General features: G+C 39.6%; 1 protein-coding gene across 3 annotated transcripts in view; it reads left to right on the top strand.

Moving 5' to 3' along the window:
• SRGAP1 (SLIT-ROBO Rho GTPase activating protein 1) overlaps positions 1–15,356 on the top strand; it is a 304,168-nt gene that overhangs the window by 201,167 nt on the left and 87,645 nt on the right. For all 3 annotated transcript variants that reach the window (XM_021091938.1, XM_013997691.2, XM_021091939.1), the window contains exons 5-6: positions 6,845–7,027; positions 7,498–7,626. In XM_021091938.1, coding sequence (XP_020947597.1) covers positions 6,845–7,027; positions 7,498–7,626 — 312 coding nt within the window. The remainder of the gene's footprint in view (positions 1–6,844; positions 7,028–7,497; positions 7,627–15,356) is intronic.

The raw sequence follows: 15,356 nt of genomic DNA on the forward strand, positions 1-15,356 counted from the left end.
CAGTCACTAATAGCAATATTAGTAAAGATTTGATAGATGAAGGAATGCAGGAGTTCCCGTCGTGGCACAGTGATTAACGAATCCGACTAGGAACCATGAGGTTGCGGGTTCGGTCCCTGCCCTTGCTCAGTGGGTTAACGATCCGGCGTTGCCATGAGCTGTGGTGTAGGTTGCAGACGCGGCTCGGATCCCGCGTTGCTGTGGCTCTGGCGTAGGCCAGTGGCTACAGCTCCGATTGGACCCCTAGCCTGGGAACCTCCATGTGCCTCGGGAGCGGCCCAAGAAATAGCAAAAAGACAAAAAAAAAAAAAAAATAGATGAAGGAATGCGGAGACAAGCCAAGTATAAAAGGATTCCCGACCTTCATTGGTTTCTCACCAGAGCCTCTTTTACTCTTCCTTGTATATAAGGCAATAGGAAGGATCTGGAGGTGCCTAAAGTATTTACTGTTGGTGCCTCGCCGAACATACAGGACAACCCAAGAGACTGAATGGTACACAGATAACCTGTCACACATGGCAGAGTCTGAAGCCCTATCCGTAAGTGGGGCTTGGAGGTCGGAAGAACAAATGCACTCTGGCAGAGAAGGCAGGGAACACTGAAAAGTAGGTGGGCTTTGTCCTGGCCTTGGAGGGTGAGTCAGAACAGTAACAGGAGGGGATGCTTTGGCGGAGAATCCCAAGCCGTGGGGTTGGATTGTCTGGGGAGAAGGCCAGGGAGGCTGGAAAGTACACATTCTGAAGAAGGAGGTAAGTGATTGACTCAAGAGTTGTACGCAAAGGAGTTCCCATCGTGGCGCAGCGGTTAACAAATCCGACTAGGAACCCGACTAGCAACGAGGTTGCAGGTTCGATCCCTGGCCTTGCTCAGTGGGTTAGGGATCCGGTGTTGCCATGAGCTGCAGTGTAGGTTGCAGACGCAGCTCGGATCCTGAGTTGCTGTGGCTGTGGTGTAGGCCAGTGGCTACAGCTCCAATTCGACCCCTAGCCTGGGAACCTCCATATGCCACGGGAGTGGCCCTAGGAAAGACAAAAAAAAAAAAAAAAAGTTGTTCGCAGAGAGCTGCCAGGGCTGGGGGTGGGCTGGGAGTGTGAGGGCATTTGAACTCCACGATGGAGGGAGTTGTGTCAAGTTTAAGAAAAGGCCAGAGAGAGTGAGGACAGAGATCAGACCCTATAGCTGTCATCCTGGACTCTCTTTCCTTCTTTCCATTCCCTCTTGCTTAGGCTCAATGAGGTCACTTCACCCTACACCACCCTGCCTGTCTTCCCTGGCTTTCCTACCTCTAAGATACTGCTCTGACTGTACTGTTCACACCTCTAGGCATTCACCAACCCCTACAGAATAAATTCTGTACCTCTTGAAAGGTTTCAAGGTTCTCCTCACCTGGCCCATGCCAGCCTCTCGAGCCCTATTCTTCAACCAATTACCCCACCATCCACTTCCCTGGGCCTCCTTCCCTGCTGTCTTGGTTGCCTCATGCCCACCTCACCTGTGTGGTTCCCCTGCCCTGTTACACCTTTGCCGATTCTGTCCTTCCAGCCCAAATGCCCTCTCCCTTCATCAGTGTTAAAGAGCCTCTCCGAGGTCCATTTTTCATCCTCCAAAAATTTAAACTCTTAGAAGATGGAAACCAAAGTTTTTATTTTCATACCCATCAGGGCCTTACAGGTGGTAAGCTGCAAGCAAATATTGAATGAATAATTATCTTTCATTCTTTTCCTCCATTCCTATATATGACCAAGAATAACTCTATCCTCCAGATAAAAAGGCCTTCCATTTCTATAATGCTTTAGACTTTCCAAAGGTCATGGTAGAGCAGTCTAGGACACTAAATCTATTTTATTTTTATTTTTTTTCCATTATAGCTTGTTTACAGTGTTCTGTCAATTTTCTCCTATACAGCATGGTGACCCAGTTATACATACATGTATACATTCTTTTTTCTCACAGTATTATGCTCCATCGTAAGTAACCAGACAAAGTGTCCAGTGCTACACAGCAGGATCTCATTGCTAATCCATTCCAAAGGCAATAGTCTGCATCTATTAACCCCAGGCACTCCATCCATCCCATTCCCTCCCCCTTGGCAACCACAAGTCTGTTCTCTGTGTCCATGATTTTCTTTTCTGTGGAAAGGTTCATTTGTGCCATATATTAGATTCCAGATGTAAGTGATATCATATGGTATTTGTCTTTCTCTTTCTGACTTAACTTCACTCAGTATGAGAGTCTCTAGTTCCATCCATGTTGCTGCAAATGGCATTATGTTATTCTTTTTTATGGCTGAGTAGTATTCCATTGTTTATATATACCACATCTTCCTGATCCATTCATCTGTCGATGGACGTTTAGATTATTTCCATGTCTTGGCTATTGTGAATAGTAGACATTGAATCTAAAGCCAGACTGCTGGGGTTCCCACCATTGCTCTGCCAGTTACCAGCTGTGTGACCTTGAGCAAATTATTTCACTTCTCTGTGCCTCATCTGTAACAAGGGGAAGTATAAGCGTTTTTAGAAGGATTAAACAAGGTCTTATTTGTAAAATGCTTCAAATATCTGGCGTATAGTAGGTATTATATAATGCTTGTTCAGCTAAATACATACCTGTTACATATATATATTAGTGGTATAGATTATATACATATAGACACACATATGTAGCAAAGTTTCAGTTTGACCCCCACACCGAGACCCTGCACAACTGGGTATCCACAGCAACCTCGTAAGGTAAGCAAAAGTGTTAAACAATTCCCCACACCCAATAACTGGTAGATTCAGTCCTGGAACCATGTCTTTTAACTTGTGAGTGAGAAAGTAGAATTTATACCCTTATCCACTGATCTTCTCTAGGACATCAATAGTTTTCGGATACATAGTGATTTCTGAACACTGAATATTGAAATTTATTGTAGATATTTCAGTTATTTTGATCTTAGGTACAAAAGTAGTGTCAGATCTATTATATAGATTTGTCAGTAAGGAAAATAAATATTAAGCACTTTTGTCCACAAGTTTTTGGAGAGGATTTCACAGTCTCACAAAGAAATCCATGATGTGGTCACTTTCCACTTGGCTATGTTCTTCCAGCAGCTACAGAAAGATGGTGCCCGAAAGATAAATTGGGTGTATTCAATGGAGAATTATGCATGAGGTTTTAATAGAGAAGAATTCAAATAGAAAATATGCTATTGGAGTACATTTAAATGGATATATGCCTGTCATGTTATTTGGTATGCAAAGGCTTGTCTTTGCATTAAGCTGATGGAAAAGCTGTTGTTTTCTTTGCAGTATAGATTCAAAAGCTTTCACTAGTCTGAAAAAGAGAGAACTGTCTGTTATTTTAAATACGAAACACATTTAACTTCTGTCAACAGCTTACATTTTAAATAATGCAGTTTGTACTTGCATTCATTATCTGCAATTAGCGTTCTCAGAAAGCTTTTAGTGTTTTTCTCCCCAACTTTGAAAATGCGTTCACTGTAACGGTTAACATTTTAGAGAAGAAGTGGAAACCCTAAGTCAAATTGGAAAAAACGGAGCAAAGACATTTCCTTCCTGGAAATGACCATTGAACCTGGTGGCGAATCCTCAGCTACTGTGCTGACCCCCGTGATGATGAGATTTTTACACCCTCTTCTTGCTAGTGTTAGGTCAGACTCAAACATCTTCCTTTTAACCCAGGCTAGTTAATAAGAAACGCCATGCCGCAGCCAGCACCCTTAGTTCGTAAGGCTTAGTTTGTGCAAATTACCAGCTTACACTAGGCCTCAGCATCTAAATAAAGCAAGAGTCGGGGGTTGAGGTCTTTTCTTCAGAACGTATTTAAAAGAAAGATTTCTCCATTACCCAGGTCTGTCTGGGGTACCTTTTCATCCAACTATGATGGGAGTCATGGGTTCTCATTTCTTCTTTCCTATCTATTAGCAAGGGGACAAGACAACTGAGCAGCTCTGTGCATGTGTGTGTGTGTGTGTGTGTGTGTGTGTGTGTGTGTGTGTGTGTGTGTAATGTGTGTGAGAAAGAGATTGTTTCGTTTTGTTTTTCACCCTCTCATTTAAAGATATAACTGAGGAGTTCCCTTTATGGCTCAGCGTAAACAAACCTCACAACTATCCAAGGATGCGGGTTTGATCCCTGGCCTCACTCAGTGGGTTGCTGAGAGCTGGGGTGTAGGTCGCAGACACAGCTCGGATCCCTCATTGCAGTGGCTGCAGCTCGGCTTTGGCCCCAGCCCAGGAACTTCCAGATGCCGCAGGTGTGGCCCTAAAAAGCAAAATAAATACATAAATAAAATAAAGTTATAACTGGAACCGGGACCCAAGTGGATGTGGGTTTGCTTCAGGCGGGAAATATAAACAGAGCCAAGCCTAGAAATGCAAGGTGTGTAGTAGATTCACTGACCTCGCTGTTTGCCCAGCTGCAGGGTGACTCCCTTTTCATTCCCCAGCTGCCCAGCTGCTTCCTAATGCTATTTTATTTTTCTTTTAAACAGGAGTAGCCAACCAAATGTCCCCCCTGGACAGGTTTGATAATTACTCAAAGGAGACAACTCTGCAATTACAAGCAGCTCAGAAAAAGCTGCTGCAACTTTGTGGTGTTGCCCTTCCTTTCTTTCTGTTCAGCAGTGTCTTTGACCTGAGTTGCTCGCTTAACAGTTTTAAGGCAAGATGCCATCAGATTTTAAGCAAATAAGTAAATGCTCTTCATTAATCCTGTGTTTTACTCTTCCAAATAGTCATCTTGAGAATGTGTTTTTAGTTGAACCACAAAAAAGTGCTGATTTTCTACCTTTTTCATATGACCTACAAAAACAGCAGTTTGGCTCACTTTAAATAAATATATTTATCCCAGGGATGCTTCCAGTCTTCAAACTATTTTAAAAGTCATCTTTTTGAAATAAGAAAAATCAAGTGCCTTGCTTTAAAACATTATGTGTTAATCTAAAACACAACTATACCTGAGTTATAAAATTGGCTCTGAGAGTTCCCATTGTGGCTCAGTGGTCACGAACCCGACTAGTATCCATGAGGACATAGGTTCAATCCCTGGCCTTGCTTAGAGGGTTAAGCATCTGGCGTTGCTGTGGCTGTGGCTAGGCTGGCAGCTGCAGCTCTGATTCGATCCCTAGCCTGGGAACCTCCATAGGCCACAGGTCCGGCTCTACAAAGACAAACAAAATAGAATAAAACACAATAAAAACAGACTCTGAATTACAGATAAAATCGATTTTATGTAGATGAGAATTTGACATAATTTTTGAGAGAGTGCCACCACTGATCACTTGTGTGCTAAGTTCTGATAGGTTCCTTGAAACATTAGTTGCATTGGGGTCATCACACCTTATGTGTGTTTCTTTTAAGGATTACGGTTGTGTTCACATTAAACAGTTTCAGAATTGTCCCCGATGCCTGACTATATATAAAAACAGATTGAAATTACATTAGAAAACTGTGATTATCAGGTAAAATCTCTGAAAATCTGTAACTTACTCTTCTGTATCTAACAATATAGAGATTATATGGAAATGTGGTACACATTAATAGAACAATAAGAAATAAATACTTATTGTTTGAGGAAATGTTTATTAAGCATCTGTGTTACCTAAAGTGCTTTGAGAAATAGCTATATAGATCAGGGGTTTTTGTTTTTCAAATTAGCAGAGTGTGAAATTGGCAGTCTATAGCAAAAAGCCAAAAAAAAAAAATGCGGATTCTCTCACCCAACAATTCTACTTCTGGACATGTGTTGTAAGAAATGGGGCACAAAATTTTGTGCACAAACATTTCTGTAACAATAATATAACCAAGATTTTTAAGGATATAAGTTTTTTAAATTTTTTTAATTAAAAATTTTTAAGTATTATATGTTTATAATGTACATGGTTATTCTAAATCTATTAGTATGCAAATTATGTGTATAATTTCTAAGAGAAGAAGCAAGATACCATACACATCAAGGGTTTTGGGCTTTATCTATAAAAAGCAAGAAGTTGAAATATCCTAAAATGTTCAATAATAGACTGTGTGTTTATGGCACAGTCATATAAAGAAATATTACACAGCCCTTAAAATTATGTTTTAGAAGACTATTTTTTGATATGGAGAAATGTTGATATATTAAATGGAAAAGGATATTGGAGATTAAAAATTGTAAATATAATGTGATTCATATTTTTAAAAGGAGAAATGATGTGTTATTTTAAATGAAGTGTGTGTGTGTGTATTTTTATAGGAACGACTAGATAGCTGTATGCCAAAATCTTATGCTTTTTATTTTCTACTTTTTATTTTATTTTTTCGTATCATGTTTTCAACATTGAACATGAAGTATTACTTTGTGCTCATAAAAACAGGTTTTTTTAACCAAAATATATATGTACCTTAATATTTACATTTTGGATTTTGAAAAGTTGATTTTATGCAACAAAATTCCTTTGGTAAGGGCTAGGCTTATGTGGAGTTTTTTATAATTCCCAAGTTGGGCTAAAATTTATCCATGAATGATGGTTTATTCTGCAAATTAATAATGCAGAAGAGATTTTAGAGAAACACTTTTAAGCTTAAGAGAACTTTTTAAGTACCCTGAAAGCATGCACAAGACTCTGTAAATCATGTTTTTATCAAAGCTTCTCCCTAAGTGCCTCTTCCTGGCAGGTGAATTTGCATATTTCAGTTTGCTTTATGTAAAAGCAATGGTATTTTCTTTATTTTACCAATAATCTGGCTCTCCCCTGCCAATTGGAAGGTGGTATTTTTAACATACACATCAGGTAACGGTTTCCATTCATTTTCCAAGTTACAGGCAGACATCTTTTAACGATTTGGGTCACATTTTCACAGGTGATGAAAACATACCATATGTATCATGCGGAAAGCATCAGTGCAGAGAGCAAGCTGAAAGAGGCTGAGAAACAAGAAGAAAAGCAAATTGGCAGATCTGGGGACCCCGTCTTCCATATTAGACTGGAAGAGAGACATCAACGGCGAAGCTCTGTAAAGAAAATTGAAAAAATGAAGGAAAAGGTAAGTGAAACTAGACTGCAAAGCCCTTCTGGGCTCACTTAAGGTGACAAACCTAGGAACACTGATGCAACCTCGGATAGACACACATTGTAAATTCCTGGGGAAAGACAGGCATTTCCTCCCATGGGAATGAAAAATGTTTAAGAAACAAAAACTACGTAACAACAGCTGGACATCATTTAGTGGTGAATGCCAAGTATGCACCACACGATGCAGAGAACTTTGAATATTAGCAAAGAGATTTCATTGCAAATGGGACTGGCGCCCAAATACGTTTCTATTATTCTCCATCGCTGGGTAATTTTACTCTTGTGTCTGATTCAACATGTACTTTTTTCAAAGGACTTCGAAAGTCATTTGTGTATGTAAAATAAATTGTTTCAATGAATAGAAATTCATGTATGTTGCCCTGCCTTGCTTAAAAATGACTTTGTTGTCTTTCCCAATGCCGGGATCTTCTTCATTTCCAGAGACAAGCAAAATATTCGGAAAATAAGCTAAAATCGATTAAGGCACGGAATGAATATCTCCTAACCCTTGAAGCCACCAATGCCTCTGTTTTCAAGTATTATATTCATGATCTTTCAGATTTAATTGATGTAAGTATTTGAAATTTGTGCCTTTTCTCTATTAAGATGGAGTTAGAAATACCTATATTTTCTTGATTCTAAAACACTATCATTTATTAAAAGGATTTTATTTCATGTAATTCTCAGGGGGAAAAATGCTGCCAACTAAACTACGCAGGATATTATGATGCTATGCATTGTAAGATGCATGTGAAGCACTGTGCATCCTAAAGCCACTGAAAAGTGAATTATGAGGTTCTGTGAGGCTGTGAATACTAGAAGACCCAGCTAGGAAGGGGGACCTAGGCATTTTCAAATGACGCGAGGCCCCAGCCCAGCTGCACTCATTGCTTTAAAATTTCATTTCTGGGCCCCTACCACTGTGAGATGCTGAGGTTCTGAGAAGCCTCAGGCGTGCTGTTCTTACCCCCTGGAATTTAAAGTGGAAAAGACAGGTGACTATAAATGTAGCAAACGCCCACACAAATGATTGCTGATGACTGTTGTGATAAATACTAGGAAGCAAAAAATAATACATAGAAACCACTTTCGTAGATTTATCTAACTCTATTTTCCTCTCACATGATATGATATAAAAAAGCACTGACTGGGCTGATTTAGACCTCGCTGAGTGAATATCTCTTTTCATATTTCTGCAGTGTTTACTGCCATTATTCCCCAACCTTGCTCTTCAGCATCATTCATTCTTCCATTCAGAAACTGCCCACTGAGTAGCCCAGTCATTGTTCTAACCCTATAGGAGACTGCAGAGATGAGATGGATAAAAATCATGGGTCCCAAAACGCCTGTATCTACACATAAAAAAAACAAAGTAATGTGTCATAAGGAAAGCATAGATAAAGTGATTGAAGTTTAGCTGCTGGAATTTCACTCATATACTTCTTTTCAGTGATTGAATTCAACAGTTAATGATAACACAAAATTATTTTTATGGCTCATAGTGTCTGTCAAAGCAACTTTTTTTTATTTTTTTTTTTGGCTTTTTTTAGGGCCACACCCATGCATATGGAGGTTCCCAGGCTAGGGGTTGAATCAGAGCTGTAGCCACTGGCCTCTGCCACAGCAACACCAGATCCGAGATCTGAGCCTCGTCTGTGACCTACACCACAACTCATGGCAATGCCGGATCCCTAACACACTGAGCAAGGCCAAGCATCGAACCTGCATTCTCGTGGATGCTAGTCATGTTCATTTCCACTGAGCCATGACAGGAACTCCATAAAGCAACTATTTTTATAGTGAATTTAAGTCTCACAAATTTAGCTATTATTTTAGAGCCACAGTTTGAGACTTTTACAAAAGAATAGTTGAGTCGTTACAAAAGATTTTTTAGTTCATTAACATTTAGTACTCAGTTGTGACTTTCCTTTTAACTTTTATTTGTGTAAAAACAATTTTATCTCATAAAATCATAATTTCTTTATACAGAACCATTTAGTAATAACTAAAACCAGGGAGAACTTTTTTCTCTTTTCCTTTGTACAAGTATTTCAACCAAGTCACTTGTTTTAAAAGCAGTTTTTTTTAAATAATATTATCTTCTAGGGAGTTCCTGTCATGGCACAGGGGAAACGAATCCAACTGGGAACCATGAGGTTGCGGGTTCGGTCCCTGGCCTTGCTCAGTGGGGTAACGATCTGGCATTGCCGTGAGCTGTGGTGTGGGTCGCAGATGCGGCTCAGATCCTGCATTGCTGTGGCTCTGGCGTAGGCCGGTGGCTACAGCTCCGATTCGACCCCGCTATAGCCTGGGAACCTCCATATGCCTCAGGTGTGGCCCTAAAAAGACAAAAAAAAAAATTGTTTTTCTAGCACTCTGATGAAGTAAAAGGATGAGTTCTACTAGACTGCTGCTAGTTTTCTTGAATAAAATGACCCCTGTTTTCAAACTTAGATCTATAAGGGTTCTGCAAAATAAATGTAATGTGGAAAAACTAATTTTTTGTAACAGCTCTCCTTGCTCTTTTTGTTTAGGGCTTATTTTAGTAATGATTGGAGTACTTGGCCAACCTTAAGCCAGTTTAACAAGAAGAAAAGGCTCTGTCTGTATCATGAAAAGTATTTCTTTAATACCTACAAGGGACCAAGCGCTGTTCTTGATAATGGGGATGCAACAATGAACAAACCAGGTCCTCACCTCCATGGGATTTATGTATTAGTTGAGGATATAGGCCATTAAAAAAAAGTATACATATATAATATATGTATACATTATATGCTTTTATATTAAGTATTTATATTTATTGTAGTTATCAGTATTAACAGTAAGTTACTACTTACTGTAGTAGTAACAGTGCCATGAGGAAAAATGAAACAGAGCTCCTTTTTGAGCTCTATTGATGACATGGTCAGAAAAGCCTGAGCAGGGATGTGAGCTGCAGAGCCAGACGGTTCATGGGAGGCCTCTCTCATGCAGAAGGACTGGCAAGGCTACAGGTCTAGAGGCAGTGGTGTGTTTGGCAGCTCAAGGTGCTCAAGAAATAGCAAAGGAGGCCTGTATGGCTGGAGGGGAGCCAGTGAGGAGGAAGGTGCTAGGGGAGAAAGGAGAAGAAGCCCAATCCCTTAAGGGCCATGGGGCGGGGAAAGGGGGTTAGATTTTGTTCGAAGGGAGGCCTGAAGCCATTGAAAGGTTTAAGCAGGGGAGTGACGTCACCTGGTTTACATTTGAAAGGCTCCTTCTGGCATCTGGGTGGAAAAGAGGCAGAGGTAGGTGAGGAGGACAGGTGTGAAAACAGCGAGCTATATCTAGAATCTTTTGCACTTGTCCAGGCTAGACATGATGCTGGTTTGGACTGGCAGTGCTAGACCTGTGAGAAGTGGTTGCATTCAAAATATATTGAGAGTAGAGCTAATAAAAAATTGCATTCAAAATATATTGAGAGTAGAGCTAATAAAAAATTGAGATGGTGGGTTTTGGGGTTGTTTTGTTTTGTTTTTTAAAAAGGGATAAAAATGACTCCTAGGTTCAGGTCTTGAGGAACTAGGTTAATGATGTACATTTTAGTGAGATGGGGACCCTGGAGAGGAGCAGGTCAAGGAGCAGCGAGTGGTAGGTCTGTTACATCTAATAAGATTGAGCTACCTTTGGGGCATCTGTTTGGAGAGATACAGTAGCATGCTCAATACTATTATGACAAGAAGAGCATGTCAAGATTATGTTACCATCATGGTCATGGATATTTATGGAGCTCTGACTATGTGCCAGGCATCTGTGTTTCTAAGCATAATCTCATCTAATCATCATAACCTTGTGAGGTAAATATTATTTTCTCCATTTTACAGATTATAAGAACCGAGGCTTAGCCATGCTGGTAACTTGCCAAAGGTTACACAACTAACAAGTGGTAGATTTCAAACACAGACGTTCTAACTTCCAGATCTAAATAATTCTGATATAAATAATTAATAGTTAAATATGCCGGATAATTTTCAATTTTCTTAAAAAGCTGGATTTTTACAAGATCAGCCTTAAATGTGAACAAGTCTCAAATGATACCACTTAAATCCAAATTTTAAAAGAAATGATATGAAATTAGTGTGTCACAGTCAAAAGAAATTGAGTACCCTTTTAGTGAAAATTATTCTTCATGTTCACTGACTCAACTTTTGAAGCGATCAGAGTGTAAACATGTACGTTCTAAAATGCCTGCTTATTTTGTAGGAATCGATTTGTATTTATTGCGGTCATCCTAAAAACCACTGATCTTGACACTTCCTGGTGAAAAAGAAATAGATGATTATGCGAAGGCACCTAGAAATCTTTATGCTTTGTGAGCCTATTTCGCAAAATGCCTTTTATACTGAGCTGTCTAATAATTATTAGAAGGGTCATTATACCACTAGTGAGAAAAGGTTAAGACAAATTTTTAACGCTCAGCATCTGGTATGTGAAATGATACGAAAGATGCTAAATGTATCTCGATTGAATCAAACCGTTATAAATAATCAAAGAATTCAAGTTGAGACCTTTTTTATTGAAACCTCTAGTCTCTCTTGGTTTCCACTCAAGTCAGTATCTGTCTCTTAAAAGTTTTCTATGATGGCGATGAGTAGATCTCTTAATATTTACAAAGTCATTTAAATTTTCTATAGAATTTATATTTTAAAACTAGTCTTTGATTATTACAGAAGCAGCACATTTACATTGTAGAAATCTGGAAAATCCTAGAAGCAACAATAAAAGGACCATATTCTTACCATCCCGTATTGTCGCTTAAAATGTAGACTCTTTCTGTGTCCACACATATGTTTTTATACCAGAGAGTACAAAATCACATTTTACATACTTTTTTACTTGCTTTGATTTTCAGTCATTGATCTTCATTCTTTCAGAACATTTTTGTCTCATCTAATAACCAGACTACATTCCTATTTGTGACCCCTAGAAATGTTTCTCAGCTGGCATGTCTAGACTAGACCCAATTTAGAATCCCACATTGCATCTGCGTGATGTGTCCCTTTAGTCTTTTTTTATCCAGCCAAGTCCCCTGTTGAAGAGACAGTTGTTGAGGGGGATGTAGTTCCTCAGAAAATCTCAGCTTCTCATTTTGTCTGATAATTTCCTGTGGTGTTATTTCGCCCATTTCTCCATCCACTGTATCTCCTACAAAGCAAACTTTATAAAGACTTTATGGGAGTTCCCGTCGAGGCACAGCGGCAACAATCCGACTAGGAACCATGAGGTTGTGAGTTCGATCCCTGGCCTCACTCAGTGGGTGGGGGATCCGACATTGCTGTGAGCTGTGGTGTGGGTCGCAGATGCAGCTCGGATCCCGAGTTGCTGTGGCTCTGGCGTAGGCTGGCATCTACAGCTCCAATTAGACCCCTAGCCTGGGAACCTCCTTGTTGTTGGAAATTACAATAACTCTGGCTCAGGTCGTCAGTGTCAGAAAGTGAGACACGTGGACAAGGAGAAATCTCGACAAGGCTCTTTACTTCTGCAGAAGGGTGCGGGCATTCCAAAAAGTGTGCACACCCGAACAAAGGACCCTCCCCTCTTTATCCCTAACGCAGGTGATGTCCCTGTCCCCTTCCCATGGGTCAGGTCAGGGCGCACACTCTTCCCGGTTGGCTAATTTGAAACAAATTGTTACTGGGAGAAGAGGGAAAGCGGAGGGGCGGGGGGTCTCAGGAAAGCAAAACCGGAGCAAAATGGAGTCACCAAGATTTCCTTTGATAGAAAAGGCATTATGTTACTTTCCACAATATGCCACGGGTGCGGCCCTCAAAAGGACGAAAAGACCAAAAAAAAAGACTTTATGGAGTCAAGCCAAGCACTTTGCCGTGGAATACATCAGGGACGTATTTAACCTTCCAATAGAGACCCCTAAATTGATCACTAGCTTACAGTACTATAATTCTGGTTCCTCCATCAGAGTTTTTCCCTTCCAACAAACTTTGGGTATTCTAAAACCTCTTGAATTTGGATTTTATTGAAATGGGAATCTACTTGTTTGGAACTCAGCTACATCTAAGTAATAATTTACTTTTGGTCAGCAAAATGCTTTCTTAGGGTACAAATTAATGTGAGTTAAAGGAGAATAACACTTTAAGAAAATTTTTTGAGGTATTTCAGGCTATCGATTTACATATATGTCATTGACACCCTATTTAATGGAACCCTCTTTTGTTAATTACTACAGGTCTAAAAACTTTAATAATTCAGTACTTCGCCAGACTAATCAAGTCTTTCTTCATAGATTTGGAGGTGATCTCATGGGGTTTTTTTAATCTAGTAATTCCAATTTTTATGTTTTAGATAAACTTGACCTTTATCAAGTTTAAATTAGCGAAGTTCTCATTCTAAGAATGGCTATCAGTGTAGAAACATTGTTTCCAAGTAATAGTTTACTTAGATATCTACTGGAATTTATTTTTAGTAAATCTTCAATTCTTCATGGTACCCTGTTGTGAACAGTAATTTAATTTTATAATGAACTTCACCATTATAGGATGAACACTTTTATAAACTAAATAAATGAGCTTGATAAAATCCAAATTAAAAATACTAGATATCAGGAGTTCCCGTCATGACTCAGAGGAAAGGAATCTGACTGGTATCCATGAGGACACAGTTTGATCCCTGGCCTCGCTCAGGATCCGGCTTTGCAGTGAGCTGTGATGTAGGTCACAAATGCCGCTCGGATCTGGTGTTGCTGTGGCCCTGACGTAGGCTGGCAGCTACAGTTCTGATTCAACCACTAGCCTGGGAACCTCCATATGCCACAGGCGTGGCCCTAAAAAAACAAAAAAAAAATGTATGTATGTGTGTGTATGTGTATATATTAGCTACCAGATTTCTGAAGTTTATTGAGGGTAATATAAGGAAGAAAATGGTGGCTCAATCATTAAACAAGTATTTACTCTTTTTATTGCAGCTGGAAATATTTGAATATGTTATACCAAATAAGGTTTTAGCCATTTTGGGTACTCCAGATACTGAGTTATCTTCTAGGGAAAAAGGAAGGGGTTGCACTTGGCAGCAGGAATTTAAGGGACTTCTGAAATATCTGCAGTATTTCATTTATTTAAAAGCATGCAGTCCCTCATATGACAGGAATTGGTTCCAGGACCCCCTGTGGATATCAGTCCCAGGACGCTCAAGACTCTTCCAGTCAAGCCTTTGACTCTATGTTTTGCACTTATCTGTAAGAATAGCATATTTTATATTTAGAAACAGAAAAAACAGAGTTATAAAAAGTGATAAAACCATGCCTTAAATATTTTAATCCAAGGTATACCGTACCAATGTACTAACGCTTGCCAATTTTTAATTATGGTATATCTTTTTGTATGGAGTTATGAATAGTCAGTCTTCCTTTGTACAACCACACCCACTGTGTATTAGTTACGATTTCTTTTTTTTTTTTTTTTTTGCTTTTTAGGGCCACATTCACAGCACATGGAGGTTCCCAGGCTAGGGGTCCAATCAGAGCTGTAGCCACCGGCCTACGCCACAGCCACAGAAACACAGGATCCTCAACCCACTGAGCAAAGCCATGGTTCCTAGTCAGATTCGTTTCCATTGTGCCCCGATGGGAACTCCTAGTTATGATTTCTACTTCTGAGTTTTTAACATATAAGAAAATGTATTCTGGTAAATCCCTCATGGCTCAGCAGGTTAAGGATCCAGGATTGTCACTGATGTGGCTCTGGTTACAACTATGGCATGGGTTCAGTCCCCGGTCCAAGAACGTCTGCATGGCACACGTGTAGCAAAAAAATATGTGATTTTAAAAAGAAAAGTACTCTGGATATTTACAGTGTTTTCACAATCTTGCACGATTGGCGGTTGTGCCTAACTTGGTAACAATTTTGTTTATCTTTCCAACAACTCCTTTGTCACTTATTTTATCAGTTTATTTAATGTTGAATTAAGTTATAATAAATGTGTGACACAAATATTGTATAATCAACTCTTGAAAGCATATAGACTAATTGAACAGAAATGTACAAGAGTATTAGAGAAGACGTATTAGCTGTGTATCTTCACAGTGCATTAGCATCGGCCCCGAGGCTTAGAGCAGGAGTTGACCGACTTTCTCTGTAAAGGACTAGAAAGTAAATATTTTAGGCTTTGTGAGTCTTATGACCACTCTCCCTACTAAATTCTAGTGCAGAAGTAGCCATAGATGATAAATACGCAAATGAATGTGGTCGTATTGCATCAAACTTCAGTTATCATTATCAGACCGTGGGTTGGATTTCACACACAGGCCACGGTTGGCTGACCTCTGCTTT

The sequence above is a fragment of the Sus scrofa genome, chromosome 5 (genome assembly GCF_000003025.6).
Source record: "Sus scrofa isolate TJ Tabasco breed Duroc chromosome 5, Sscrofa11.1, whole genome shotgun sequence".
Taxonomy (NCBI): Eukaryota; Metazoa; Chordata; class Mammalia; order Artiodactyla; family Suidae; genus Sus; species Sus scrofa.